General features: G+C 46.6%; 1 protein-coding gene across 2 annotated transcripts in view; it reads right to left on the bottom strand.

Moving 5' to 3' along the window:
- The window catches only part of Spmap2l (sperm microtubule associated protein 2 like), a 42,211-nt gene extending 31,335 nt beyond the window's left edge, over positions 1 to 10,876 (bottom strand). For both annotated transcript variants that reach the window (XM_021163713.2, XM_085836200.1), the window contains exon 1: positions 10,236 to 10,876. In XM_021163713.2, the coding sequence (XP_021019372.1) occupies positions 10,236 to 10,740 (505 nt within the window). In that variant the 5' untranslated portion in view covers positions 10,741 to 10,876. The remainder of the gene's footprint in view (positions 1 to 10,235) is intronic.
- Positions 10,877 to 12,445: the final 1,569 nt, after the last annotated feature.

Genomic DNA, 12,445 nt, shown 5'->3' with positions numbered 1-12,445 from the left:
GAGCAAGGCATGAGGAGCAAGCCAGTAAGCAGCACTCCTCCATGGCCTCTGCATCAGCTCCTGCTCCATTTGAGTTCCAGTCCTGACTTCCTTCAGTGATAAACAGAAATGTAGAAAGTGTAAGCTGAGTCAACCCTTTCCTCCCCAACTTGCTTTTTAGTCATGGTGTTTCATTGCAGCAATAAAATGCTTAGACAGGTATGTTTGTGGCACATTTTCTTGACAGCTAATTGCACACTGCAGCAATCTTCTGGAAGCTCTAGAGCTTCACCAACTGGCTTTGGTTCAAGTCTCTATTGTATTGTTTCAGCAAGGTCCTGGAAGCAGTGAGGGATTTAGATAATGAGATATGGCATGCTTTTGTTTTGCTTGTTTTGTCTTGTGTTTTGTGTTTGATGGGGTCTCACTATGTAGCTCTGGCTATCCTAGAATTCACTATGTAGACCAGGCTGGCCTCAAACACAGAGATCTACCTGCCTTTGCCTCCTGAGTGCTGGACTTAAAAGCATGTGCCACTGTGCCTGGCAGATAGATATGCATATTGTCCAGTGGAAGAAAGAATGCAGCAGGATTGTGCACTGTGCTACTGTGGAGGAAGAAATGGAAAATCATGCTTGTGCTTGCACAGAATTTTCTTGTGTTTCTATGAAGATATGCAAACTAGCAGTTCCCAGTAAAAGGTCAGAGAGGAGTTGGGAGAGGACGGTGCTGAGATGTGTACTTCTTTTTATGTGACTCTAGCCCTTGTATCTGGGAAAGTCTTACAGATTTCAAAATAGGTTTAAAAAGTTTTAAAATTGCATTTACACTGTGTGTGTGTGTGTGTTTGTACTAAAACAAGCCATCTTCTGACTGGAGTTGGTTCCGTCTACCACTGAATTTAGGTTGTCAGATCTGGTGGTGTTTTTTATCTGTTGAGCCATGTGGCTTTGCCTCAAAGTGTTTTAAATTCAGACAATTCTTGTCAGGGTGTGGTAGTGCACGCCTGTAATCCCAGCACTTAGGAGGCACAAACAGAAGACTCTGGAGTCAAAGGCCAGCATGAGTTACAGAGTCAATGCTGCCCTATAGAACTAAGGACATGAGGATACAGCCCCGCTGTGGGTTTGATCCCTGGCACTGAGAGAAGGAGAAAGATTTCACTCACGATGACTTCCGACTATACTCTTCTGAGGTCTTATTTAAAGCACTTCCCTAAATCCACACTGAATACTCTAGGGCAGCGGTTCTCAATATGCCTTATGCTGTGCCCCTTGAATCATCGTGTTGTGGTGAGCCCCCATTCAGAAACTATTTCATTGCTACTTCATAACTCTAATGTTGCTATTGTTGTGAATTGTAATGTAATTATCCGATGTGCAGGTTATCTGGTATGCTACCCCTGTGAGAGTCATTTGATCCCAAAGGGGTCGAGACCCACAGGTTGAGAATCCCTGCTCTACATGCATTCTAAGTGGTCTCTGTCCATTGTTTCAGGTAAGTGACTTTAAGGAACATTTTTTGAATGTGCTTTCTTGTGGTCTCCCCCCACCTGCTTGAACCTGCTTGCTCAAAGGTGGAGCTACCTGCTCATTCGTCCTGCCACGCCTACTGCTGAACCCTGTCGCTTTGTTGCTTGGAGGAGGCACACACGTGTTCGTCCTGCTACTGGACCCTGAGTTACTTGGCGGGAAATCGGGTTCCCTCCCCCTTCCTTTATAACTGAGTGTCTGGAAATAGTAAAATTGAGCTTTGATCAGAATCTTGTCTTAGCTTCATTCCCTTCTCTCGCCGCCTAGCCCCTCTTCTCTTCCAGGTTTCCAAAATGCCTTTCCAGGCTAGAACCCAGGCTGTGATCTGCTGGCCGGACACAACACTTTCTTTCTTTCTTTCTTCTTTCTTTCTTTCTTTCTTTTTTTTTCTTTCTTAGCTTTTCTTCTGTTTAAGAGGAGGTTATCATCGTCTGCTAATTCAGAAAAGTGAAATAACTGTCCCGTGAGGCACTCCAGCCTCTTTCCTTTTATGCTAAGGATATGTTATTGCTATGGACACATCCAAGCTCCCTAACCTCATAGACAGGGGCTCAAAAAACGTAATCTATATTATACTCACGCACCCACATCCCAGAGCCTCTATGTGGATACAGTAGTTCTAATCATTTCTATGGTTGTTAGGTGACCTGATGGTAGATAGAAACCATTATATGCTTTAACACTTTGAACTGAATCTTGATATATGCCTTATTCTTCATTGCACATCAAAGACAACACAGCATCTTCTAAATAGGTGCTCAGACAGTGTTTATTGGGTAGAAGCATGGCAGCATCCAGGCAGACATGGTGCAAGTCAAGGAGCTGAGAGGTCTACATCTTATTCCAAAGGCAAACAGAAGACTGGCATCCTTAGGCAGCTAGGAGGAAGCTCTCCAAAAGCCCACCCCCACGGTGACACACTTCCTCCAACAAGGCCACACCCACTCCAACGAAGCCACACCCCCTTATAGTGCCACTCCCTGGACCAAGCATATTCAAACCACCACACTGACTGTGAATGATCCCGGGCAAACAAGGATCCTAGCAGGAAAGAGCATGAGGCAGGTCAAGGAAGCTACACAGGTGAAGAGTGGAGAGGTGCGATAGGGAGGAAGGGGAAATGGGGTACGGGGCCTGGGAGCTGGAGGAGCTGTGAGGTTGACTCTCAGAGCGATTGGAAGCCACAGGAAAGACTGAGAAAACAGGACGCCGTTTGGGGTTTTAAATACCTTCTTTAGCTCGGGTGACAATGGGACTTCAGAGCATGAGACGAAAAATAAGAAGATGATTCTGAAAGCCAAAGTAGAAATCCAGGTGAGAAATAACCCTAGCCCGGGTGGGTGTTAGCATGGCCGGATGGGTGTTAGCATGGCCGGGTGGGTGTTAGCATGGCCGGGTGGGTGTTAGCATGGCCGGGTGGGTGTTAGCATGGCCGGGTGGGTGTTAGCATGGCCGGGTGGGTGTTAGCATGGCCGGGTGGGTGTTAGCATGGCCGGGTGGGTGTTAGCATGTTCTGTGAATGATTGTTTTTGTGAGTGAGAAAAAGAAAAAAGGAACCTGGGAAGAAGAGGAAACTGTTTTAGCACGAGCAAGCAGATGCTATTGTCTTAGATGGGAAACACCCAAGGAAGAACGGGGTTGGGAGGGAAAGGAAGACTTCCATTAAGCAGTACACTCTAGAGCTGGCAAGGTGGCGCAGCAGGGAGTCTCATGCATCAGATGCAAGCCCAGTGGTGTGAGCTGGATCCAAGCAACTCCACAAAGTTGTTTTCTGACCACCACCATCCCCCATGTGTGCCTTGGCATGCACATGCCCATATACATGCATACTACATCACGTGTACACACAAAATTCATGATTGAAAATAATAATACTAATAATGTACTTTATAATAGAGATACCAATACCCCATCTGACTGGAGATGTCCAGTAGGCTATTGAATATGAGAGTTGGAATTAAGAGAGAGAGAGAGAGTGAGAATATAAAAATTTAGCTTGGTGCTGGGCTTGGTAATACAGACCTATAATCCTAGCTACTAGGGGGGCCGAGGCAGAAGAATCACAAGATCAAACGCATGTCTGGAGACTGTAGCAAGACTATGTCAAAATAAAACATTAAAATATCTGCTGAGGTGCTCATCAGATGTAGTTATCTGACGTAAGCTTGACGACCTGAGTTTGATCTGAGGATAAAGGCAGAAGGGGATCTGAGATGTGGCTCACCAGGAGAGGGCTGCCCACTGTGCTTGAAGACGGTTAATGATTACGCTGTGTCTGGTTCTCAGTTACTCTGTACTGTGTGAAAATGGCGGCTTTCAGGCTGTATGCTGCCCCCACCCCCCCACCCCACCCCCCCACCCCCCCACCCCCGGGAAACTAGTTTACAAACAGACTTTGGTTCCAGCTTGGATGCAGCAGCAAAGGCAGATGGCTTTATATCTCACTGTACAGGTAGATACTGCCTGTTCAGCATGACCGTGAGGCTCAGGATGACAGGTGCGTCTTACAGGACCGAGGCACCGGCTGTAAACTTCCCAAAGTACATTGGGAACACATGAGCGGGACACATAAAAGCCATAACAGAAGAAAACAGGCTTGGGAACTTTTCAAAGACAGTCCAGACTGAAGAAGAGGACCATATTTTGAGCCCGTATAGAAGAGGACATCTAACTGCAATGGTGACCAACCCCACATCCTATCATGGGTCTCCACCGTGTGCACCGATGACCAGTAGGCAGAGAATTCCTGACTGTCCCGGGGCTCCACTCAGACCATCTCCATTATTGACACAGCATGTGTAATGTCTGTCTGTCCATCTGTCTGGATTGGAGCCTCCACAGGCCTGCAGTCCTTGCTTCCATGACTTCCACAGACCTGCACCTCACCTCTGCAGTTCACTTCAATTCTGAAACCGTGTCCCTTTTCTACTCTTGTTATTTAAGACAGGCTGGCCTCAGACTTATGGACCTCCTCCCATCCCTGCCTCCTAAGCCTTGGGTTTAAAGGTGTGTGCCACCACCCCAGGCTTTGTAAAACCGGGTTCCTTAATGTCTTAATCACCACAGTAACTCTCTGCTTCCCCTCCCCCACCCCTCCCCCACCCCATGTAATATTGCATACACATGATTACTGTGTGATCTGAGAGTTAATATTAGCAAGTAAGAATGAACTAAAAGAACCTGTGCTTGGCACACACTTTAATCTCAGTACCCGGGACCAGAGGCAGGCAGATCTCTGTGAGTTCAAGGTCAGCCTGGTCTGCCTAGGGAGTTCCAGAATGGAACAACCAGGGCTGGATGGAAAGACTCAATTTCAATGAGGAATGAGGAAGAGGAGGAAGACTTGACTTAGAGGGGGACCCCCCAAAAAATCTTCAAAATAGTTAACATAATTATTTAAAAGTCATGATTCCAGCAACCTCTTTTTCTGTCCTCTTGAGAACTAGTTAAATTAAGATCTCATTCCCTCCACTTAGTCGAGGCTGCTTGTGTTGAAGTCACAATGATCTCTTTCTGCTCAAAGCAGACAGACTGCTCCTGGCAGACTGGTGAGACAGCAAAAAGGAGCCAAGGCTTGGGATTGGCTCAAACATTGTTGATGCTCCCGGACAGGGCAATCAACTCAAATCTGCACCCTGATGTTGGTCTCCAGAGTCAGATTTCCTGGAGTTCATCACGTGATCTCCTGACCTCTAAGCCCTCATCCTCAGTCCTATTCTCATGAGGGTGTGCTGTCCCAGAGGACATAAGAAGTTCTGTGTTTCAAGGGAATAACCATATGTACAAAATGCTGCCAAGAGATTAAATAAGCTAATACCAATACTCCTACAGCTAGTGTCTACTGTATGAATATCGTGTACCAAAATCTGTTCTAGATCCCTCACAGGTTTCAACCCTGAATCTTCTTACAACACCCAGGACACAAAAGGACCCAGTGGATTTCATGACACAGAAGTCAGTAAAGAGTTTCTTCATCCAACAAAAATTATTAGGTTCTACATTCATGAGAGTGTGATGATGGCACTCTATTAGAGACACATATTAGAGTTGGATATGTGTGTTTTTTTTTTAATTAGCAGATCAAAGACTATTATTTTCGGTATGTGGAGAGATCAAATACTTGATCTAAGAGTGTCCTAGCTGAAGAAAGGTGACGTGATTCTGAGGTAGGAGGGGGTGCCCATGTACCTCAAGAGCAAATAAAACATAGGGAGCATGACAGTCCTAAAGTTAAGAACATGCCAGGTCAAGTTCAAGATCAGGTTAGCCAGCTGGAGATGTAGCTCAGCTGAGGAAGAGCATACTTATCAGTCACACACAAAGCCCTGGTTTCCATCTCCTGCCCAGCATAAACCAAGGATGGCAGTCTATGCCTGTAATCCTAAACACTGGGGAGGGAGAGGCATGGAGGAGGAGGAGGCACAAGGATTAGAAATTCAAGGTCACCCTTGGCTACATAATGAGTTTGAAGCCAGCCTGGACTGACAGAAATTTATCTCAAAACAAAATCAGGTTAAAGGTTAGGCTAGATCAAGTGAGGCTTTGGAGACCCTCTAATTAGACTTTAGATTATTAAGCCACACAAGGTAGGAACTACCTCTGGGGTGGTTGGGAGCAGGAAATCTTCATGTAATATACATGTAATATACATGTTAGAAGATGGCCCTGACCCCTCTGCGAACAATGAACTGGAGGGGAGGGCTAAGAGCCAAAGCACACAGCCACCTGGAGGCCATTGTGGTCAATGAGGCAAGACATAAAAACAACAAAGCAATAAATATAATACAAGATTAAAAAATACAATGATAATTTTGGTACTAATAAAGGTTCATAGTATATAGTTCAAAGCTAGGGTTTGTTTGTGGGGTTTTTTTTTTTTTTTTTTTTTTTTTTGGATACATTGAGCTTGCTTCGTGTGGACAGTCAAGTAGGAAAACCAGATAATTGAGTTGTAAGACATTAAAGCAATAATGTGAAAAGCTACTGGCAACGAGGCCATGGAACCGATGACATCATGCGGAGAATAAAGGGAAGTTCTAGAAGAATCCGAGAGGACTAAGCCATCGGTGGCTTCAACCTAAAGGCTGGGAAGAGAAGACTCCACACAAAGGAAATAGAGTCAGGAAGAGTTTGTGAGGTAGGATAACAGGGAAACTGCTATCCTGGCAGGAAATCTTGTATTCTGACAGTCAAACTGGTATTCCAACAGGGATACTACTATTCTGACAGCGATACTGGTATTTCAGGAAACAAGACAGGTTCCCAGGATAGGAAGAAATGTGTCAAACGAAGCATTCGCCTTTGCTTTGAGCAGGAAGAGATCATTGTGACCCCAATACAAGCAGCCTCAGCTAAGTGGAGGGAATGAGATCTTAATTTAACTAGTTCTCAGGAGGACAGAAAGAGAGGGCACTGAAATAATGACTTCATGTTAACCATTTTGAGGATTTTGGCGGGAAGGTCCCCTCTAAATCAAGCAGGGAAATAGAGTGGTACCTGGAAGAGAAGGGTTGTTGGGGGCTGAGGGAAGATCTGTGGTTGTTTCCAGGTACAGGAATTGTATAGTATTTGTATCTCAATGGGGAGGATGGTCCAGGAAAGAGGTGACCAAAGGATGCATCAGAGAGAGGTTAGATGGGACTGGTAACACAGCTCAGTGCGTGACTTGACAGAACCCACATAAAGATAGACTCTGCAGAATGGTTCTCTGACTCCACTGTGGTACACACACACACAACCACATATATGCATCATTGGTATATATCCATACACACACAATTATTTTTAAAAATTAAAGTTAGGGCCGGGTGTGGTGGCGCACTCCTTTAATCCCAGCATTCGGGAGGCAGAGGCAGGCGGATTTCTGAGTTCGAGGCCAGCCTGGTCTACAGAGTGAGTTCCAGGACAGCCAAGGCTACACAGAGAAACCCTGTCTCGAAAAAACAAACAAACAAACAAACAAACAAAACAAAAAAAAATTAAAGTTAGATGGGATGAGGTCCAACAAATAGAAGGCAGAAATGGCCACCAATAGAAGTAAAGACAGTATATCCACTGGCGATGGAAGAAAGGGGTCCCTTTAGGTGCAGCACTGTAGTTGAAGAAAAAAAGATAATGAGCCGGGCGTGGTGGCGCACGCCTTTAATCCCAGCACTCGGGAGGCAGAGGCAGGCGGATTTCTGAGTTCGAGGCCAGCCTGGTCTACAAAGTGAGCTCCAGGACAGCCAGAGCTATAAAGAGAAACCCTGTCTCGAAAAACCAAAAAAAAAAAAAAAAAGAAAGAAAAAAAGATAATGAGTGTGAGTAGTGTGTGAGTTTGTGTGTGCACATGCATGTGTGTGTGTGTGAGAGAGAGAGAGAGAGCGCGCACACGTGCTCGAGGAGGCCAAGCGAGGATGGCTGGGTGTCCTGTTTGATCATTCTCCACCTTATTCCTTTGACACCGGGGGCTCCTTCTGTCTGTCTCCCCCATCTTCCCCCTGCACTGGAGTTTGAGAATCACACTCACGACATGGGTGACTAGATCGGAACTCAGGTCCCCACGATTGCACAACAAGGCCTCTTCCCCACTCTTCAGACTCCATTTTGTATGCTTGTTGATGCGGTGTTAAAGGAAGAGATAGAGGGAAAGATGGACGTGCACACTGGCGAGTGAGGCATTAAGAAATGCAGCTTGAGATGGCTAAGGGGGCCATGTGAAGTTTCAAGGCTATGGATTTTAGAGACCAGGCCACACCAAGAGGAGAATAAGAGGAGGAAGTGGGTCCTGTGTGTGTGGGGGGGAGGGGGCGAGGATGATAAAGAAGGCATAGGGTCAAAGGTTGTTTCAAGATAAGAGTGCATTTGCTAATAGGACTGATTCATTAGAGAGGGAGAACCTGATGCTGTATGGAGTGGAGACAGATGTGAGATCAAAGTTCTTCAGGAAACAGTGGAATCTGAGGCCTAGGAGGAAAATGTGCTTCATAAAAAACAAGCACAAGTCTCCCCTGAAAGATGAGAAAAGACACTCTGAGCACTTGTGTCCGGGGGCCAATAAACTGCGGGTAAGCAAGTAAGTATCCATTTCTTGGTAAAATATAAGATGCAGTCTTCCATTGGGTGAAAGACAAAGGTGTGAAGCTTGGTGGAGACTAAAGGATGCACTTAGTTGTGGGCCTGGAGAGATGGCTCAGTGGTTAAGAGCACTGACTGCTCTCCCAGAGGTTCTGAGTTCAATTCCCGGCAACCATATGGTGGCTCACAACCATCTGTAATGAGATCCAATGCCCTTTTCTTTGTCTGAAGACAGGAACAGTGTACTCATACATATAATAAATCTTAAAAAAAAAAAAAAAAGAATGCATTTACACAGTAAGTAAAAGGGAATCTGCCAGGAAGCGCCCAGTACTAATTACAATTTGTCTAATTACAATTTGTAGTAATGAAGTTGAAATAAAACCAATCAGTACGGGGGCTAGAGAGATGTCTCAGTGGTTAAGAGCTGCTCTTCCAGAGGTCCTGAGTTCAATTCCCAGCAACCACATGGTGGCTCACAACCATCCGTAATGGGATCTGATGCCCTCTTCTGGTGTGTCTGAAGATAGTTACAGTGTAGTCATAAAAATAAAATAAATAAAATCTTTTTAAAAATCAGTACAATAATGTAATTTCGTATAGCAAGAGTGGAGAGCTCTAGGTATAAGAAGAGCTGGGGGTTACCAGGGTTGGAGATCTGTCAGAAGAATGGTGGCCAGCCAGAGCCAGTGAAGTGGTGGGAGACTAGGAAGGGGTGACCGCAGTGATAAACCCTAGAACTGAGGCCAGTTGGGAAGTGATCCCTAGGGAGAACATGGGCTGGCTGCTCCAGCACAAACGGTCTCTGGCAAAGAGCTGGAAGTGAGCTCAAGGGGCAGCAGCAAGGATGTTTCCGGTCAAGTCCCATCAGCCTTATGCCCTTGCAAGTTTGAGAGGGTCTGACCAGATGATGACCTGTTCCAAGCATCCTTTCAATATTTGTTCCCTGAATGTTTGGTTTTTCCCTGGGCCCGGACACCAGATACTGACAAAAACATTCTCACTTTGAGGATCTGTCTTTGGTTGGGGAGTAAGAGAAATCATTAAAAATAGAACAGCCGGGTGGTGGTGGTGGTGGTGGTGGTGGCAGCGCACGCCTTTAATCCCAGCAGTTGGGAGGCAAAGGCAGGCGGATTTCTGAGTTCGAGGCCAGTCTGGTCTACAGAGTGAGTTCCAGGACAGCCAGGGCTACAAAGAAACCCTGTCTTGAAAAAAAACAACAAAACAGAGCTGGTGAGATGGCTCAGTGGTTAAGAGGACTGACTGCTCTTCTGAAGGTCCTGAGTTCAAAACCCAGCAACCACATGGTGGCTCACAACTATCTGTAATGAGATCTGACCCTCTTCTGGTGTGTCTGAAGACAGCGACAGTGTAATTACAATATAATACAATAATCAATAAACAAAACCTCACGTGCAAATACAGGAATAGCTGGATGCAATGATGTACTTAGCCAAAGGATTATGAGAGGCTTCGAGCCCAGAGTGCCTCCAGTACATGGGAGGTTCAATCGTGGAAGTGTGAGGTGGCTTCTGTCATTAGGGTGTCAATTTCCCTTTGGATTCCTTGAAGTATAAAGAGAAGTGGCTGTAAAGCAGCAGGTAGAGTCAGGTTCCTTAAAACAGCGAACATTTAGCTCGGATTCAGCGGGGTCAGGGCTAAACCTACCTCTCAGAGAAGCCAGCTGGAGCCGTGGTAGGTATCTGGCTATCAAAGATGGGGAGGTCATAATCACTGCGTTGGGAAACAAGTCATCTTTTCCATCCTCCTGGCTCTCCGATGACTGAAGGGAATCACCGCCCCTTAGGGACTGGAGGGATTCACTGGTCTTGCGGGGCTCCAGGGGCTCACTGCCCTTGCGAGACCGGAGGGAATCACTGGCCTTGCGGGACTGGGGAGGATCGCTGGCCTTGCGGGGATCGCTGGAGTTGTGGGACCTGAAGGATGCGGAGGCCTCATGGGATTTGTGAGTCTTGGACCCTTCGTTGTCCTCTTCTTGTCCTTCCTCCCCAACCGCTTCGGCCTCATCACCATTTTGCACCTCCAGGAGCCTGAGCACAAGGGGCTTCCGTTGGAGTTCAGAGGTTGTGTGTGTTTCTGTCGTGGTCGTGGTGTTCTGCCCATCCGTCACCTCGGATCGCACGGATGAACCTGAGAAGTCTCCTTCCTCCATTCCGGTTAGAAGCTCCGACTACCCCGCTCTCAAACTCTCCGCCAGCCGCCCAAACTCAGTTCGCGGAGTGGACAGGTGATTCGGGGCCGCCGGCGCCTTGCCCGGGACAGACTCAGCTCCGCCCCCACCGCCTGGCCCCGCCCCGCCGGTCTGGCCTCAGCGCCTGGACCACCGGTTGCTATGGAGACGTGATGCTCTCCTAGGGTGCGTCTCTGTTAGACACCGCACCCGGAAACAGAGGCCGGAGAGAGGGATCCTGCTCCCGCTTCCGGTGTGAAGGGAGAAAACTCAACCACCCGCGGTACACATATGATTCCTGACTGGTTAGGTTTCCGAGGTTTCCCAACACTTTACAAAGGTTTCCCAACTCTTTACAAAGGCTGGAAGTGGATAGGAGATTTTTAAGACCGCCCCACCCCTCATCACTAAGGCAATAAGAAATCTGCAGTTGAGACGGGGCAGTGGTGGCGCATGCCTGTAATGTCAGCACTTGGAAGGCAGAGGTGGATTTCTGAGTTCGAGGCCAGCCTGGTCTACAGAATGAGTTCCAGGACAGCCAGGACTGCACAGAGAAACCCTATCTCAAAAAAAAAAAAAAAAAAACAAAAAAACAAAAAAACAAAAATAAAAACAAAAACAAAAAAACCCACCCCACCCCACTACCCCCCAAAAAATCTGCAGTTGGAATGAAGGCTGGGAAGCGGAGGACATTGATTAGCATGGCGATTGATCCGAGCTTAATATTTGTCAGAATAGTGTAGAGCGAATAATGTAGAGCGTTAACTGCTGCTTTACATGAAATTCTGCACGCCTTCACAGCAAAGTACTTCAGCGGGTTCTCAATACAAATGTACATTCAAGAACTTCTTGTGTACCTTCACAGGGCTCACTATCAAAGTGAGATTAGGATCTAGACTGTTAGATAGGCCCCAGTCCGGAGTGCCCCTCTGTAGAGGGCCGTTTCCTTGTGTGTTGGATACACATGTGTGTTTCCTCACCCCCAATAAACGCTTTTCTTCAACTGCTGATTCAGTCTGTGGTGCCTGAGGTGTCTGCTGCAGATTTTCCTGCCTGTTAATTCTATAGCTGGTGGAGAAAACGAACTTGACCAAGACGCCTAGGCTATCACTAGAGATGAATTAGTGCTATTGATCATGTAATTAATCCTCTGAACAGCACAATTGTGTGTACATCTATTTATTCATAGCGATATTTCTGAAATATACCAAGAGTTTTGTAGCCTTGTTAGGGCCCTTCCTCTCCCGATTCTCCCCCCCCCCCCCTTTTTTTTGAGACTAACTTACTTAGCAGTTCAAGTTGGCCTCGAACTTTGCAGTCCATGTTAGCCTCAAACTCCTGTGCTTGCGGCAATTCTCTTGCCACAACTGCTCAAGTAATAAGTTACAAGTGTGGGTCATAGTGCTGACTTCTCTGCATATCTACATTTGTTTGTTTGTTTGGTTTTGGTTTTTTGAGGCAGAGTTTCTCTATATACCCTGGCTGTTCTGGAACTCACTCTGTAGACCAGGCGCTCTCTCTCTCTCTCCTCTCTCTCTCTCTCTCTCTCTCTCTCTCTCTCTCTCTCTCTCTCTCTGTGTGTGTGTGTGTGTGTGTGTGTGTGTGTGTGTGTGTGCACTTGTTAGGATCAGTGCCCATGGCATCCAGAGGAAGGCATTGGATCCCCTTGAGCAGGAATTACAGGCAG

Source organism: Mus caroli, unplaced genomic scaffold (assembly GCF_978045245.1).
Source record: "Mus caroli unplaced genomic scaffold, Mus_caroli_1 scaffold_4, whole genome shotgun sequence".
NCBI lineage: Eukaryota > Metazoa > Chordata > Mammalia > Rodentia > Muridae > Mus > Mus caroli.
This window is presented reverse-complemented; position numbering and strand designations above follow the sequence as displayed.